The sequence below is a fragment of the Dendroctonus ponderosae genome, unplaced genomic scaffold (assembly GCF_020466585.1).
Source record: "Dendroctonus ponderosae isolate FM_Combo_2020 unplaced genomic scaffold, Dpon_F_20191213v2 Dpon_F_20191213_4, whole genome shotgun sequence".
In the NCBI taxonomy this organism is placed as follows: Eukaryota; Metazoa; Arthropoda; class Insecta; order Coleoptera; family Curculionidae; genus Dendroctonus; species Dendroctonus ponderosae.
The window spans coordinates 267,267-283,318 of record NW_026018611.1 but is presented as its reverse complement, the minus strand read 5'-3'; the positions used below and the strand labels follow the sequence as shown (position 1 = coordinate 283,318).

Sequence of the window (16,052 nt, the reverse complement as noted above, 5' to 3'; positions counted from 1 at the left end):
AAAATCCAATTGGGAATGGTGAAACTTATGCTAAAATGGGCGCTTAATAAATCTAAATTTACATGGTAGAGCTGCGTTTATCGTTTGGGAAAACTTGGCTCGGTTTATGAAACTAGTAAATCAGCCCTAATAAAAATGTCCCCTTAGATTGTATCGATAGTATAAAGCGGATATAAAAACGTACTTCGATGGGAAAATCAACAGTTTAATCTCCTAAGTAAGTATATTACAAAATTGAAAGTCATTAGAATTTAGAATAGTTAGGATAGATAGATAGATACGAATTTTCTTATGAACATCTAGTTAAAAAAACATCAACGAAAAAACGTACTTTTGCTTGGTCAACTAATCTGGAATAAAGTGTTTTGGCACTAATGACGATGCACCTTCAGTGTTCATTGTTGCAGAGTTTGAGCGCTTTCATTATCCCAAGCTTCACTTCTGATATCACAAATTGTCTTATTGAATTCCTTCCAGCAAATTGGAACACTTTCACATGCCCTGTAAACGCACTAACCCTGATTGGATTGATAGTTTTGCATTCTTGGCAGACGGCTTTATGGGCAATTTCCACTTAGTTGAAGCTGAGATTCGCGTAGAGAAGCAGAACCCATCCATCGTACTGCGGTGTGGATGGCCTGTGGAAAGTTCGTTTGGTCCTAGCTTGGCTTAATGCCAAATATCAATCGTTCCCATCCATGCTGGAGCCGCGCAAAAATCTGCAAAGTTTTGCCCTCAGATCACAGTTTTTGGGCAAAGCCGCCACTTTACCTGTTGCGCAATGGGGGCCGGTCGATGCCGTGATCCAAACTGGCGGCTCTTCGGTCCCTCATTTGGGCGGCCAGCATCTCAATTTCCCAGTTGGAGCTGGAATTTTCGTACTCATCTCCATCTCCAGACTCGCAATCAGTTGGATCGTTTTCCGAAGTTTCTCCCTCGGCATTATCCGAATCAGTATCTAAGTACCCAAAATGCCCACATCAGCCAACAATCAATTAGAACACAGCTAAAACAGGTTTTACCTGTGGTCGACTCGATATTCAGCACGATGGTGTTGGACCGGGAAGGCCACGCATTGATAGGCTCGGGCAGCTCCTGCAGCTCCTCCTCTTCTTCGTGAGTCGGTTCCTCCCAGGACTGTGGGTCTTTGCTGATGATTGTGTCCACTGACTCCTGAACACAAGCTTAGAATGCCTGCTGAATGCACCAGTCATTGACTCACCGTAAACGAGTCATCAGTCATGGCTTCCAGCTCGCAGATATGCGCCTTCAGCTGCAGGATGATGTCGTTCTTGCTCCTCAGTTCCTCCTCCAACCGGTCGAAACGGTCTTGAAACTTCTGCTGCATGTCGTGCAAATGGGCGCTCATCACCTGCTTGATTGCCAGCAGAATGTCCGCAAAGTACTGCTGCTCATCTTCCAAGGAAGCTGCAAAACGTCCCAGAATATTAGAGTTGCTTGGGCAGAGAGTACAGTCGCACCCGTTAACTCACTTTTTATAATCTTCACCTGATTGTTCATTTTGTTGGGGACCAGTTGAATGCCGCAACGCTCCAGTTCATTGATTTTCTCCTGAAACATTTGGGCAAAGTTGGCAAAGTTTGCAGGCAAAACTAAGCTTGCTCCTACCCGCTCCTTAATGTCCAGCCCATTGTCAGTAGGAGAATTAATGAAGGGAAATAGGCTCTGGGGCGTGCCCAGAACTGTGTTGGCACTATTGGGGGGGCTTTGCAAGGTGTCGCGATTGAACGTAACACTTTTCGATAGTTTACTGTGCCTTGCCGCGTATCCTTCAATGGTGGGCGCCCTCATCAAGCTGAAAACACCGTTAAGGCTCAAAGTGAATTTAAAAAATTGTTTTAACCTTCTAAACTCGCTGGAATCCATCTTCCGGGGCCTCGGTTCGGGCGGGGTTGGCTTCGTGGCCTCCAGTGGCTGCTCCTTCGTTTTGTCCTTCTCCTTTGAGTCTTCCGATAGTTTCTTCAAAATTGACTTCAGGTTTCTGCGTTCGGGTGTTTCGTTCGATTCGTTGGACGAATGCAGGGGCGAATGCGTCAAAGGAGCCGACAGGAATTGTTTGTTTGATCGCTGGTTTTGTTGATGCACTGACGATCCCTCTGACTGCGATCTGCAATTGAGTGGGTTTTTTCGGTTGGGGGCTTTCAGGGTTTATGGAAAAACGTTTTGTTTAGGTGGTGCACACTAGGCAGGGGTAACACTGTGTTGAGTTGCGCTTTTGAGTTGTTGCCGCTCCCTGAGGTGCGATAGTTTGTGCAAGCGTAGTGGATTTATGGGTAGAAAATGGAGGATAGGGCGCCAGCTTGCAGAACTCTGGTAATAATAACCTGAATAACCTTGTGTATTTCATACCTGGTAAGGCCTTCGCTAGTTTCGCTTTGCGCCTCCGGAATATCCAAGGAAAAGCTGCGTGTCTTCATCGCTATTTCCAACTCTTCGAGCTTCTGGCGCTCGTTCAGGATCTTCAGCTTCTTCACGAAAGGCAAAGGCCCATATTCCGGCGACAAGTCATCTATTGATCTGGAAAAAGAGCGTGGAAGAAATTAGCAAAGGCGAAAGCTGATAAACTAGCTTATTTTCTTTGTCAACAGCCCTGAAATGTTGATATAAATTCCAAGCCTTTAAAGGTGCTGTACAGGAGCCTGCCAGCCAAAGTGCTTAAGGACTTGTTAGAGTTAGAAGAAGACTAATTTAAGGAAAACTATCAGAAAGTAAACAACGATTTTACTGCTTACTAGGCAAACAGGGGAAACACCAAACTAAAACAAAATTTACGCGATTGAAAGCAAACGGGTTTGAAATCTACAGAGTCATTTGTCTATGGGGGGTTTAGTAGCGTCAAAGATTTACAAACCCATATCGATATTTGTGAGGTTCCACTGGAAGCGAAGAAACTTCCCGCAGTTTCGCATGGACATATCTTCAAGTTGAAGGAATTGATTTAGAATCTTCCCATGGAATGGGAGTCTTAAAAAACCTCTAGCCCTCACCTGTAATGTTTGGTCTTCCTGGTCAGGACCAGGCCTGAAGATCTTTTGACCACACCATTCGCCTCCTTGGCTGCTGGGGCATCGGACAAATCCCTGCTTCCATTAAAGTGTCCCTCCAAGTCCTTGGAAATAGCCGCCCTTTTCAACTTTGACCAATGGGCGGCATTTCTGTCCGTACTCTCCGAGCTGGCCAAGGGCGGCTGGTCACTTTTCACTCGACTATCACTAGACTTCCCACTAATATTCTCACTACCACTATGTACAGGGTGATCGCTTAGCGTACTGGACGGGTTGGGCACAGTTGATGCTGCGTGGAAAAGATCAGCAAAGGCGGGCGGTTCGCTGTCCTGAAGAAGCGCGTCTTTGATGCTGGTGTCTTTTTCCTTGACGGTTGTATGCAACTTTATTCTATCCCTGGAATATCCAGAATGTATCCAAAGTCCGGAGTTTTAAGGGAACTTTGGGGGTACCTAAATGATATCTTATTATTAAGCAACTTGGCTGGAACAACTGCTAAGGCATTCTTTGTAGGACCAGAAATCGATGCTCTTGGCACATGCTGCGCACTAACTGGCGGCGGAGATGTGGGCTGGCTAACTGGAGGTGTTTTGCCTAAATCCCAAAAAAATGTCCAGTTTTTCCTCAACAGTTGGAAAATTACGTTACTTTTTATGCTCCGCAGCAGTGGCTTGTGTCCCCCAACGCCGGTTTTGGCTGCTTTGGGCGCTGTCTCCTCCTTGGCCTTCAGCATGAGGATCCGCTGCAGGAGGGGCAACCCCGCCCCGATAGGCTCTGTGAGGGAGGTCTCCTCTATAATAGGAGGAGGAGAGCGGATAGTGATCGACTGAGGCGAAATGAGCGGGGATGATTGAGGTAGATGGCCTTTGCCTTTTTCCTCGTTGTCTTGCTTCTCCTTTAGGAGCCTGGAAATTTTCATCTTTAATTTTTTTCTGAACTGAGTGGGTTTTCATACATTAGGCGCTGCAACAGTGGCAACCCCGCACCCAAAGGTGACACTGAGTAAGGCTTTTCGTGCTCAGGAGCAATGCTGTCTTTTCTATCGCTCTTTTCCGGTTCGGGATGTTCCTGGCTCAGGTCGTGCGACTTCACTCTAAAAACCCCAATTTTCATTAAGTAATTGTGAATTAATATACAGGGTGATTCGTAAGACGTAGTCGCTATAAGCGGCGGAGGAGTTTTGGGAATTTTGATTCGAGAGTGAAACCAAATTCCTATTTCTTATGCCCAAGAAATATCAAATTATTCAGCGCTTAAGGGGAGTTTTACCAACTTTTTATAATAGGGAGCAACCGCACTTTACCAACCCTCTCTGCTCAAGAATCCATTGCTTGGGACTCAGCTACGACATGCGGATGAACATTTCAATTTTTGTAGCCTAAACTTCGATTGTTCCAGAAGGAGTTCGAAAATTTTCAGAGTTCAGGGGAGTTTTGCAATTTTTTGCTTAAAAAGCGAAGCCGCCTCTTATGTATTCAAAAAGCCATACCTTGAAACTTAGCGTCGGCATTTAGTTGAATTTGTAGCCCAGAAACGCGAGATTTCCAGGTCAAAAGCTGAAAGTAATCGAAACTCATGCAAAGCTTAAATAATTTTTATATGCTGATAAAACCACACTTTTTTAAGCATCTGGTTAAAAAATTCATAGCTTGGGACTCAGCTGCGGAATTTGGACAGAATTTTGAATACCTGTAGAACCAAGCGTCGTCATTAAAAAAACTGAAACTAGTCAAGATCCAGAAGGAACTTCATAAATTTTCAGATTTTTTTAAATTAGACCGGTGAAGCCACTGTTTGAAGGGCTTCTGAGTAAAAAATGCATATCGTCCGACTGGGAACAAATAGCTTTGGCATCAGGACAAAATGTCTAAGACTGGTATAAATCATATTTCTCAATAGAACTTTGGAGCTTTGGAGTCTGAACGAAACTTTCGGGATTCATAGCCCAAGAAAAGCTGCTAATTAAGACGACAAAACCCAGTGAAAGCTTAATTTTTTTTATACCGGAAAAGCACACTTTTGTATGCATCTGCTTAAAAAAAATCGTAGCTCCGCACTCTGCTTTGGTATGGAGATAAACCTCTGAAATAATGCAGCAAAAACCTTGATTCTTACGAATCAGGAGGGTTTCAAATGATTCGGGCTTTGGTGAAGTTTTCAACTTCCAATGTATTGCGGGGGCTAAACTAAAAATCCTCAACTTCGACCGAACATGAAACAAATAAGGCAGAATTTAATGTGGAAAAGTTGAGGTAATCAACGCTCCAACTCACCTCGACATCCTCTTCAAAGTGCCCTTGGAGGCGCCGTTGCCGTTGCTGGGGCCCAAGCCGGGGGGCTGAAGTGGCTGCAACTCCAAACTCTCGACTGAACGGCGATAATGAGTTCGGGACTTTCTTAAAGCATTTTTTAATCCCTGTGGAAACCAGCCGAATTAAATATGTAAATCGCCAGCTTTGATGTGAATCATTTTGCCCAATCAGATTTTTTTAATTAAGAATTTACATGTTTGAAATCGACCAAAAAACTGATCTTTACCTTTGCTTCGCTCTTGATTTTGTCCACAATTCCCTTGTTGTCATGCCCATGGTGATGGTGATGGTCGCTCTTTTGATGTGGAGGATGTTTCGAGCTAGCTTTAACCTGTAAAAGCTGTAGATGTGAACGGTGTGTTCATTAATTTGGCCAGGCACTACGAAGCAACGCCAGAAATTCGGAAAATTAAACGGAAGAGAGGAATAGGAAAGAACTAACTATAGCAAAAGAAATAGAAGAATATCGAAAATCTATAACTAACAGTATGGATGAAGGGATGATTTAGTGTTAGTCAATGAAAATCGACGATGTTTTCAAGTTTCCGAGTTCGATTTGAACAGTGGCTGTTTTCTAAATGAGTCCTCACATACACTCGATCATATTTACGTAAAATCAACATTCAAAGTATTTGCTCGAATAAAAATGCGTTGCGCTCAAATTCAAATTGAAAGCGTTTCGATGGATTTTCAATTTAAATCATGTTAGAGGAAACGAATTTTAAATTAAAGCCCTGGTTGCTTGAACCGAAGAAACTGTTTTGAATGTATTTGATTGAATTAGGGCTGTCTAAGATTCGGCGATTTTACCTCCATCAGGCGCTTTCGTCCTAAAGCCTGCAGAATCTCCTGAGCTTCCGGATAGTCCTTCATGGCATTGAGCACATCTTCCCGAGAAAGGGAGAAGAGTTCGGAATACCCTACCGATCGTACATCAGCGGTTCTCCTGAAAAATTAACAGTAGTTTTTCGTGGTTTAATTTTAAAGTTTCCTGCCGGTTCTGCGTGTAAATGCACTTGCTAGATAAACAATAAGCCCCCAAAGGGCCATAAATGATGCCTGTTGTTACATAATGTGTAAATTTCCCGCTTGATACTTTGCATATTTGATTAGAAGGTAATGTTGATTAGTCTGGACCCATTTCAGTTTGCCGAGTTCTGGCAATTGAACTATGCAAATTGGCTTGCTGGATGAGACACTCTGGAATCCATCATAGTTCCCTAATCGCGTCAGACTTCATTGACTTGTTAAATAGGCGAATTTTAACCGCGATTTCCAGCAGAGAAAGGTGCCGAATTCTCCTCGACTTACTTGTTTAAGCCATCCAGATTTAGAATGCCAATTTCCCCGAAAAAATCGCCGGCTTTCATCGTGGTCAGTACTTTGCCAGTTTCGCTAATAACTTCTAGGATTCCATCGGCAATTATGAACATTTCCCGTGCCACTTCGCCTTTTCTGCATATGGAGTCGCCTGGGGTAAAAATATAGGCTTTCATCTTTAAAACTAAATCTCTTAGAAACTCTGGTTGGCACTCTTGAAAAATCGTCACCTGCAACAAGGTGGTTTTCAGCTTTCCTCACGACCGGCATGTTTTCCTACATAAATCGTAGTTTACATGCAGAAAAAGTCAACTATTCAGCCACTTTAGGTGACTAAAAATTACCGAAACTTTAGTTTCTAGTTTGGGTTTTATTTGTGTTCCTGTTGTTCCGGGAAACGTCCACGTGTCCCGAATTATTTATGCAATTTCCTACCTTCTTCAGGACGGTTAAATTGACATGAAGAGCCAGTTCGGTTTTCAGTTTGTCTGGCAGCAAACCTAAGGCTGTGTTTATATCGCCTCCTCCTTGTATCCTGCCTCTGGACCAGGAATAATCGTACCATCGCAAAACTCTTCTTTTCATTCCGCCTGGTACCTAGAATAGAACATTTTAAAGTCGGGTTCAGTTTGAGGATGTAATGGATTTTGATTAGTTTGGATTGGTTGGCGTTTACAAAAAAAATTATAAGTTTTGTTCTGGAGCTCATACCATTATGGAAAACTGGAAAATTATATTGAAATCACTATACAACCGGATTTTTTATGACCACGTGAAAGTTGGGTTCAAAATTCACGTTTTCGCACAGCTGCACTCTCGCCTTCAAAAATTCATAACTTTTAATCAAGAGCAAGTAGCCAAATAGGATTTTCACACGTTTTAGAAAATACTGGCGGCTAAACATGTGGAAAATTTTATTTAAATCGCAGCAAAACCTGATTTTTTCGGGCTCAGTAAATATTGGCCCAAAAATCTACGTTTCGATATAATCGCATCCTCCGCTAGAAAATCTCCCAGTTTTTAATCTTGAGTACGCAGCGAATTCAAACTTTCACGAGCTATAGAAAATACTTACGTCTAAAGTGTCTGGATTTTATTTGAATCGCTATGAAATCTTGCTTTTTGCGCCATTACGAAATATTAGCTCAAAATCACGTTTTAATAAAACTGGACTCTTGAAGAGTTCCTAACTCTTGCTTTCGGACAAATAGCAATGTGATTTTTTACAGTATATAGAAAATACTTGGGCATGGAAAATCTGAAAATTATATTGAAATCGGGCTACAGTCTAATATTTTGTGATAACGGCACAGTGGAATTCAAAACTAAATTTTTCATGCAGCTGCGCATTCTGCTTCAAAACTTTGCAACTTCCAATCGAAAGCAACTAGCCGCTTGAAACTCCTGCAGTTTATAGAAAGCACTTTGGTCTAAAACATTGCGAAATTTTATGCGAATTGTGCAAATAACTCATATTAAACGTTGGCCCAAAAGTGGACGTTTCGATATTACTGCACCGTTCGCTAGAAAAATTTAGAACTCGTAATCTAGAGCAAATAGCAATTTCAGATTTTTACCAGTTCCAGAAAATGTTTGCGTCTGAACATGTGGYAAGTTTCATTTAAATCGCTRCAAAATCTGATTTTTCGGAGTTAGTAAACSTTGGCTCAAAAATGAACGRTTCGATATAATTGCATCCTCGTGTAGAAAATTTCATTGTTTCTAATCTGGAGCCAGTAGCAAAKTMATATTTTCACGAGTTATAGAAAATACTTGCTGCTGAACAGTTGGCAAATTCGATTTAAGTCGCTTTAAGCYTWATTTTTTGCGCTATTGCCAATCATTGGCTCAAGAATAGACGTTTCAATTTAACAGCACAGTCTGCTAAAAAAATTATAGCTTAGAATCTAGGACAAACAGCACAATCAAATTTGCACMAACTGTAGCAAATACTTGCGCCCAGATATGCGRAAAATTTCATTTAATATTACTGTAAAACCTGATTTTTGGAAGGAGAATATTTCGTGGCTCAAAAATGCATGGTTCAATAGRCGYACCCCCCYGATAGAATTTTTTAAAACTTTTAATATAGATTAAGTAGCAAATCAATATTTTCACGATTTCTAGGAAATACTTCAGTCTGATTATGCACATTTCATGTAAATTGCGATGAAACMMGAATTTTGCAAAATTAKTAAATATTAGCTCCAAACTGATAACTGTACCCCCTGCTAGAAAAAATYACAACTTCTGGTACAGAGCTAGTAGAATATTGAAATTTTCGCATCTTCTAGAAAATACCCGCGTCTAAARATGCTAAAATTTTATGTAAAACGCTAARAAGCCTGATTTTTGCGGGGTTAGAAAATGCTGGCTAAAAATCAATATTTTTATTTAACTGCACTCACTGCCTGAAAAATTTGTAACTTCCAATCTAGAGCAAACGTAAATTTCAGATTCTTGTAACTTCTACCAGAAGCCTGCTACTGATTTTATTAGCATCCCTGCTAACCCTATTTTGTTGGCTTGTGTACTTGTGTGCATTATCTGATAATCAAATTCCTAGCATTAAATCTAAAGCCCACCGAAACTTGAAATTAACACACACTCTAGAAGATTCTTGTAGCTTCAGCTGAGCTACTTTTTATTAAAATCCAATTAAATTAATGGAGCAAGCAAGCACTAGCCTGAAGATCAACGCCATTATCCAATTACACCCTGTTTTTAAAAAATCCCCAGTTTTTCACAACAGGACAATAACAACTTGAGTTTCTCGCCATCGGTAGCCGAAACTCGAATAAACATGCCCGAAAAATTTCATTAAAATCGCACAAAATCCTGATTTTTCCCAATGTGGAAAATTCGAGCCGCAAAAAAACTAGCATCTCCACAGCAAGCTCCCATTTCCACTCACAACTTTCAATCTAGAGCAAGTGGCGACTGGAAATGTCCACAGCCAATAGAACCCTGATCATTTCTTGCCAAAAAAAAACTGAAAAAGTGCTTACCTTGTGATGCCTCATATAAGTCTTCGCCCCATCGAGAAGTCGTTCGAATTCCAGTCGGTTGGCGTTTCGATTGGTTATCACATTTCCTACTTGACCCACGATGGTAGCAAAAATAAACACTCCTATTAAGTAGCTAACTATTGTAAAAATATACCTGGAAAAAGAGAGTTTTATTGGAATTTGTTGTGGAAAAAACTTGGGTCCAGGAAAACAGGATTGTACTGAAACTGGAAGCAAACAAGCACATTTGCAGCTTCCAAGTCCCGCACGGTCTCCTAATCCTGACCCGATTTCCAAATACTTTTCGCAATAAGACCCACCGCTAGTAAACACGAGAAACCATTACCGTACCTTAACTTTCTGGCTAAAACTAGCAGACGGAAAAAGAAGAGAAAAAACTTGGCAGCGGCAGGGTCTAAGTCCTCTCCAACGACAATGAAACTGGTAAATGTGGGGATTTTCATTAATTTCGATAGTGAAAAAAACTGATTGTGAAAAATGTGCGCGGCTCAATGTGAATTCGTGAGAGCGACGAACCCTCAGTCCTGCCGCTGCCAGTGCCGTAAAATGGGGTGCAAATTTTAGAAAAAAACTCAAATTTACCCGTTACTGGTGCTGAACTGCAGTAGACGAGATTTTACCCCTCTGCGCGGCAGCGACCGAGGGCCGTCCACTGAATCCGTCTTTCTACAAACATTTTCAACTTTAATCACGCGAAAACGGTTTTTTTGGCGTTTATTTCCCTTTTTAAACCAACAATATCACTAGAGTCCGGATTTTTAGGCATTGTGAGTCTTGTAGATAATAAAACGCAATATGTTTTGTGAACAAACTGTGCAAAATACGGTCTTTGACAGATTGTTTGACCGTTTTGCGCTTGATATCAGTCAGGCAGAAGAATAAATCTATTTAAGACAACTTCGCTAATTTATTTCATTAAAATTTCGTTTATATTTTGTCCTCCGCTGAAGAAATTTTACGACTTTAGCGCCTTTTAATCCGGACTCAAAGATCACAACATTCACTCTTGCTCTTATTCTGCTTAAGACTTACTCTGCATTTGTTTCGGGCGTTGGTAAATCGCCGATGGTAGTCAGGGTTAATGTGGACCAGTATAGAGAGCCCAGATATTTCCGTGTGAGAGTGGCATAATCTCCAGGCCGATACGGATACACCCAGTCGCCCTATAAAAAGTTCCAAACATCCCTTACTCCATCCCCCAAATCCCTGCGGCAGTTTTACCTGGAAATCTTCCGCTTGCGATAAAAGAAAGTAAAAACAACCGAACCAGTGAGCAAGAATGAGGAGAATATGGATCAGATTCACCACTCGCCATAAGTTTGGCCAGATCGTTCGTGATTCTACCATGTAGTAATAGTTGACAGCCCTGTATACCTAGAGAATTCAGGTTTTTTAGGCAAAAATAGTATTTTAATGGATGTTTCACTCACTTTAAGAAATCTAGGAAACCTCATTAAGGGGTTCGTACCAAATCTCAACTGAAGCAAGTCCACTGGACATAACGCCGTAAGATCCAGCAGGAAGGCACGTGAGCGAAGGTAATGACAGGCCAATTTTTTAGAATCATATACCATTAAACCTTAAAATTTACGAAAAAAGCCTTAAAATCCGTTGGAAGAAGATGGCAGAGGTACATGGGAAGCATTGGAGGAGTTTTCGAACATTTGCCCTGACTGCAGTTAGTTTAATCCTGGTTTGTTCATTCTTAACGGTAACAGTTTTTACTATAAACCATTCAATGACGAAAAATTTGTTCCTGCTGTTTATTGGATTTGCATTAAATGTTCTTCGGCGTTTTTAAACCCGAAAAACCCAACTCCATGCAAGGGCGGATCCTGGGGGGGTGATGGGGTAATCCCCCCCCTTTGTGCTGGGTTTATATTCATAGATAGTAAATTAAAAGTAGAAAAAATAATTTCATAGACAACAAAAGACTGAATTTCTATTACTTGACCCCCCCTGACTCGAAAGCTGGATCCGCCCCTGTCTCCATGACATTTCAATTCATAACAAATTTGGTTTAAAACACAGCAGATCCATCTCAGACGTACGTCATTCGCTTCAACAGGGTTTTGATGTGGACCAAGTCACGTCGCTTCGCCGCTCATTGTCACAATCAGTGTACCATGTTGCATTTAAGAGGTACGGCCGTTTGCAAATCGCTCCGTGAATTTTTCAAAATATTTCTCGGAAGTTCGCAGATTCTGATGAAAGTTAGTGCTTTTGCGAAACTAGAATTTTTTCTCTACCGTTTTGTGTTATTTTCCTGATCGGTAGAGCGATTTTCGCGAAAATACGGGACTTTGAAAATCAATCCGATTCTGACGTTTACTGCCAAAATACAGCACGCATAAACCCATGCGCAAACTTGCCACAGGGACGGAATCTGGTATTTTTGTGCGCATTTCGAGTTCAAATGGCTGTTTGGAGATTGTTGGAGATTTGGATGGAAATGGATGGAGACCACAATGGTAAATTTACTGGAATACTGATTTTTGTATAACTCCCTGAAATGAGTTAAAATTGCGTTTTTTCACTCAAACTTCCGCATAAAGTGCGTATTTTCTTAAAACTACAAGCACTTACTTTTCCAAAAGCTTCTGAAGATTTCCATTGAAAAAGTAGCATAAAAACATATTTGTAAACGAAACGTCGCTAAAAAAAAGTACTTGAAAGGGCATAATCTGCCAGGTGAGCAACTTGGTTTGTGCGAAAACGAGATAAACTAAAAAAATTATAAAAGAGCGTACCAGGCGCGGCTTTAACGCAACTTAGGATCGCCTTTGGCGCGTCCTTTCTCGCATTTCTCGCCAACTCTCGTATAAAGCGCGTATTTTCGTGAAACTACAGGCACTGTACGCATTTTTTAAATAAAGCGTTGCCAATTGAGTCATATTTCTTATCAACTCAACATCTACTCCTCGATTCGAAACTCTAGAAAATCAAATTTAAGGGCCGGAAAAAATTATTGACTATACTGACCTTGTTCTAAATATCCTGTTCTAAACTGTACAGCCAAATCTAATAAAAAAAACAAGTCACTTAGACAATCACAGGTGAGCCAAAAAGTAGAAAACATTTCCTGCAAAAGAAAAAAGCGCATTAATTTATGGGAAAATACGAAAGGAACCATCAACAACAATTCAGAACCAAACAATCGCGAATAAATTTGAGCAATCAACTGAAAGTAGCCAACAAACACATAGAGAATATCAAATATAAATGCATAATATACGATAATAACGATTAAACTGTGGTTTTGGAATATGGATTGGCGTGGAAATTGCGCCATTAACAATGCCTACACTAAAATGGCATACAGGCGCAAAGTGTGCGCTTAACGAATATTTTCGAAATTAAATTAATTGCGGCAATAATATACAAATTTTATGCTCGCATTGGGGAATTATGAGATTTACCAATACGTGATCAATCGATGGAAAATTCGTGTATCCACATTTTGTAGCATCGCTGAGATTAGTGCTGAAAAATGTGAACTTACCTGAAATTCAGGAAAACTCTGTCTAACAATTAACGTCCACATATTGTACAACACACAAATCGTCAACACAAACAACCAATAAAAGTAAAAGTTTGAGTCTGGATTCACTACACTACGCGGTTGTCGTAGGCGCTTTCGTCTTCTTCTTGGCGCTGATCTATTGTCACCTACAAAGAGGAGCAAATGAAAGTGTTAATCGTTAATAATAGAGAAAAACTTAACACTTTACCTGCACAGCCTTCGCTACCGGTATCTTCAACAGTTTCTTGTGCCTCCGGTATTTGCCTAGTGGAAAATCGCTTCAGAAAGGAATCCTCGCGCTTTAGTGGAGGCTTCTGCAACACAATGGTTGACAAAAACTTTAGAAACTTTACGCCTGCGAAACGTCAGGGCGAAATTATTTTCCAGGACCTTCTAAAGCCCGCAAACTCACCAGTTTCAAGACAATACGTTATTTTCTCCTGCAATTTAAACAAAACTAACATTTTTGCAAATTTTTTATCGCTTGAATTTCAAAATTTCACAATCGTGTTTCGTCCTAACGAGCTTCTCAAAATGCATCAACAACTCAACAGACATCGTCAATTAAAATGGCAAAACCTCAAAATGCGCTTTTCCGAATCAACGGGCTGAAAATAAACCAATTGATTTTGTTAATAAATTTTGTCTGATTCGCAATTTGGGGCTCTTTAACGCATCATAAATTGATGCTTTTCCCTAACATGTATCGCATAATTAAATCTGTACATTCTGAACAATGCCATGAATAGTTTGCTTTGTGGAACATAAATGAGCCACAAATGTACAAATGTACGTTCCACTATATCGTGGTTTATTATAATTAGGTGCTTGTTGCTGCGAAACTGTCAGATCTATGGCGCAATAATAATTGCCAATGAATAGCAACAATTAACTGAAATTTGGCGAGTGTTTGCGAGGTTCCAATGGGAGTTTTGTCATTAAATGTTGTACATTTGACGCATTTAGGGCTGCTGTTATTTCAATTTGCGCTTTTCCATACAAAGTACAAAAATATTGAAACATAAATTTCCCCATTTTCGATTAGGTTTATTTGCTGTTTTAATCTCTAATTGAACTCTATTTAAACGGGTGTAAAATTACGTGCGTTGTGCAACGTTCTGGGAATTTCATAAAATCGTGTTTAGATCCCCTTGTAAGGCACTTTATGGCACGTACTTATGACTAGCATATGAGTTTTATCTCTTCATACGCTTTTTTCGTTTTTGTATAAAACACTAACGCAACTTCACCGAAAGCTATGAAATTGCCGAGGCGCATTTAATTAAAAAGCACTGGAAAATGCATTCGCTGAACAGCAGGCAAATTGTTATTTTTATTGGCAAATTGAGATCGCTACATAACTTAAATGGCGACCTCCATGTAAAGGTTAATTTATGGCTTAAGATAATTTACGAAACTGCAGGAAAATCAATTTGCGGGCTTTCTAGCTATTGGAAGAAGCGCGCCTCAAAGTTTGTTAGCAAATTCCTTCCAAGGAACGTTATAGCGGCAGGAAATCCACTAAAAAAATAATGAGAAATGTAAACTTTAGTTTCTGCAAATAAAAATTAAGCAGTTGGGTAAAATTACTGTTCTGTTCGGCCCCTAGATATTTTCCAACTCCTTGCAATTCAGTTATGAAATTAAAAAAAACTCTCTCCATAAATCATTGTTTCCCAAATGCCCGAAAGTTTCCCAAACCACAAAATTTCCCCCGGCTTGCACTTCCTGATGTTTATAAATATTTCAATAATTCAACGTTCCAAATTAGTTGAAACTGAAATCATGTCACCGCTTAAAATATTCAATTTTCAGTTTTCTCGACTATAAGGAATCCGAAAACTTTCCTGACTGGAACATCCCTATGACTGAAAATGCATCCGCCAAGTGCAGGAACTTTGTTTTGCAGCGAAACTTTTCTCATTACATGATTTTCTTGGGCGCTATCTTAGAATGCGGCTTTTTCTCCGGATGTTTTTTCCTGTTGGTCTGTTTACAGCCAGCTTAATGCAGCGGTTTCCCCCAAAAAAAAAAAATCTTATTGGAAAGCTGCAGAGGTTATGATTTTGTCGACCAAAAATTGAATTTTTACATGTGCGGTTTTTCCTGCACAGGGTGTCTGAGAAAAACGTTGCATCCGCTCTAGCGGGTTTAGCTTTGCGCTAGTTGCATTTCTTGAACCCTTCCGATGAAAATACTGTATAATTTAACACATTTTAACACTATTTGAGTTTTTCGAAAAAGTAATGGGAATTTTTTTTCGGGCAAAAATGTAATTTTTTTAAGTTTGTTACTTACTTTTGCTGATATTGCCGAAGAGATTTGCACAGTGGTTCTAAGCTTCATCCACCGCTGATTCGACTTTGTCCTGTAAATATGATAAACTCGGTAAACTTTCAATAGGAACATTTTTCCGTAACCACAATGCATTGGTAAATGTATCACAAATTGTTCACACAAACAAGACTATCTAGAACACCAACAACACCACTGTAATTAGTTGGTAGAAGTACGATAGATGTCTGATGAAAAGAAGAGAACAGTTCAGTTAAACGTTTGTAGTAGTAACTGAAAACTGAATAAAAATCCCGAAAATTTTCGTTTTTTTCTAATATAATAAAGATGAAACTGGAAAGGAAAGTTTCCACGGATTCAGTTTCCTAAAAGTAGTAAATGTTTGTTGCGCTCTCTGCAAAGGAATTAGGCCTGGGTAATACTGGGTTTTAATACTTTGTATGATGGCAAACACTAACGCGAGTGACACGCATATTATGAATATTTTGCAGTTATTATAATTATATGGGGCATCAGATCTTTGAGCCTGTATGATATTTTTTATCTT

The 16,052-nt window shown here is 40.1% G+C and overlaps 1 protein-coding gene across 5 annotated transcripts in view; it reads right to left on the bottom strand.

Annotated features, from left to right (window-relative positions):
- Positions 1–184: 184 nt before the first annotated feature.
- The window catches only part of LOC109543231 (potassium/sodium hyperpolarization-activated cyclic nucleotide-gated channel 4), a 53,911-nt gene continuing 38,043 nt past the window's right edge, over positions 185–16,052 (bottom strand). For 2 of the 5 annotated variants that reach the window (XM_019912837.2, XM_048666175.1), the window contains 27 exons: positions 15,509–15,578; positions 13,419–13,524; positions 13,190–13,356; positions 12,670–12,769; positions 11,118–11,266; positions 10,909–11,061; positions 10,720–10,850; positions 10,270–10,353; positions 9,667–9,820; positions 7,094–7,255; positions 6,650–6,888; positions 6,149–6,284; positions 5,565–5,678; positions 5,300–5,442; positions 3,982–4,119; positions 3,675–3,931; positions 3,479–3,620; positions 3,009–3,422; positions 2,873–2,938; positions 2,371–2,538; positions 1,865–2,128; positions 1,630–1,816; positions 1,494–1,572; positions 1,223–1,428; positions 1,023–1,173; positions 772–958; positions 185–719 (listed from right to left, as the gene is read on the bottom strand). In XM_019912837.2, coding sequence (XP_019768396.2) covers positions 683–719; positions 772–958; positions 1,023–1,173; positions 1,223–1,428; positions 1,494–1,572; positions 1,630–1,816; positions 1,865–2,128; positions 2,371–2,538; positions 2,873–2,938; positions 3,009–3,422; positions 3,479–3,620; positions 3,675–3,931; positions 3,982–4,119; positions 5,300–5,442; positions 5,565–5,678; positions 6,149–6,284; positions 6,650–6,888; positions 7,094–7,255; positions 9,667–9,820; positions 10,270–10,353; positions 10,720–10,850; positions 10,909–11,061; positions 11,118–11,266; positions 12,670–12,769; positions 13,190–13,356; positions 13,419–13,524; positions 15,509–15,578 — 4,204 coding nt within the window. In that variant the 3' untranslated portion in view covers positions 185–682. The remainder of the gene's footprint in view (positions 720–771; positions 959–1,022; positions 1,174–1,222; positions 1,429–1,493; positions 1,573–1,629; positions 1,817–1,864; positions 2,129–2,370; positions 2,539–2,872; positions 2,939–3,008; positions 3,423–3,478; positions 3,621–3,674; positions 3,932–3,981; positions 4,120–5,299; positions 5,443–5,564; positions 5,679–6,148; positions 6,285–6,649; positions 6,889–7,093; positions 7,256–9,666; positions 9,821–10,269; positions 10,354–10,719; positions 10,851–10,908; positions 11,062–11,117; positions 11,267–12,669; positions 12,770–13,189; positions 13,357–13,418; positions 13,525–15,508; positions 15,579–16,052) is intronic. The other 3 variants (XM_019912838.2, XM_019912840.2, XM_019912839.2) reach the window with 3 other exon arrangements.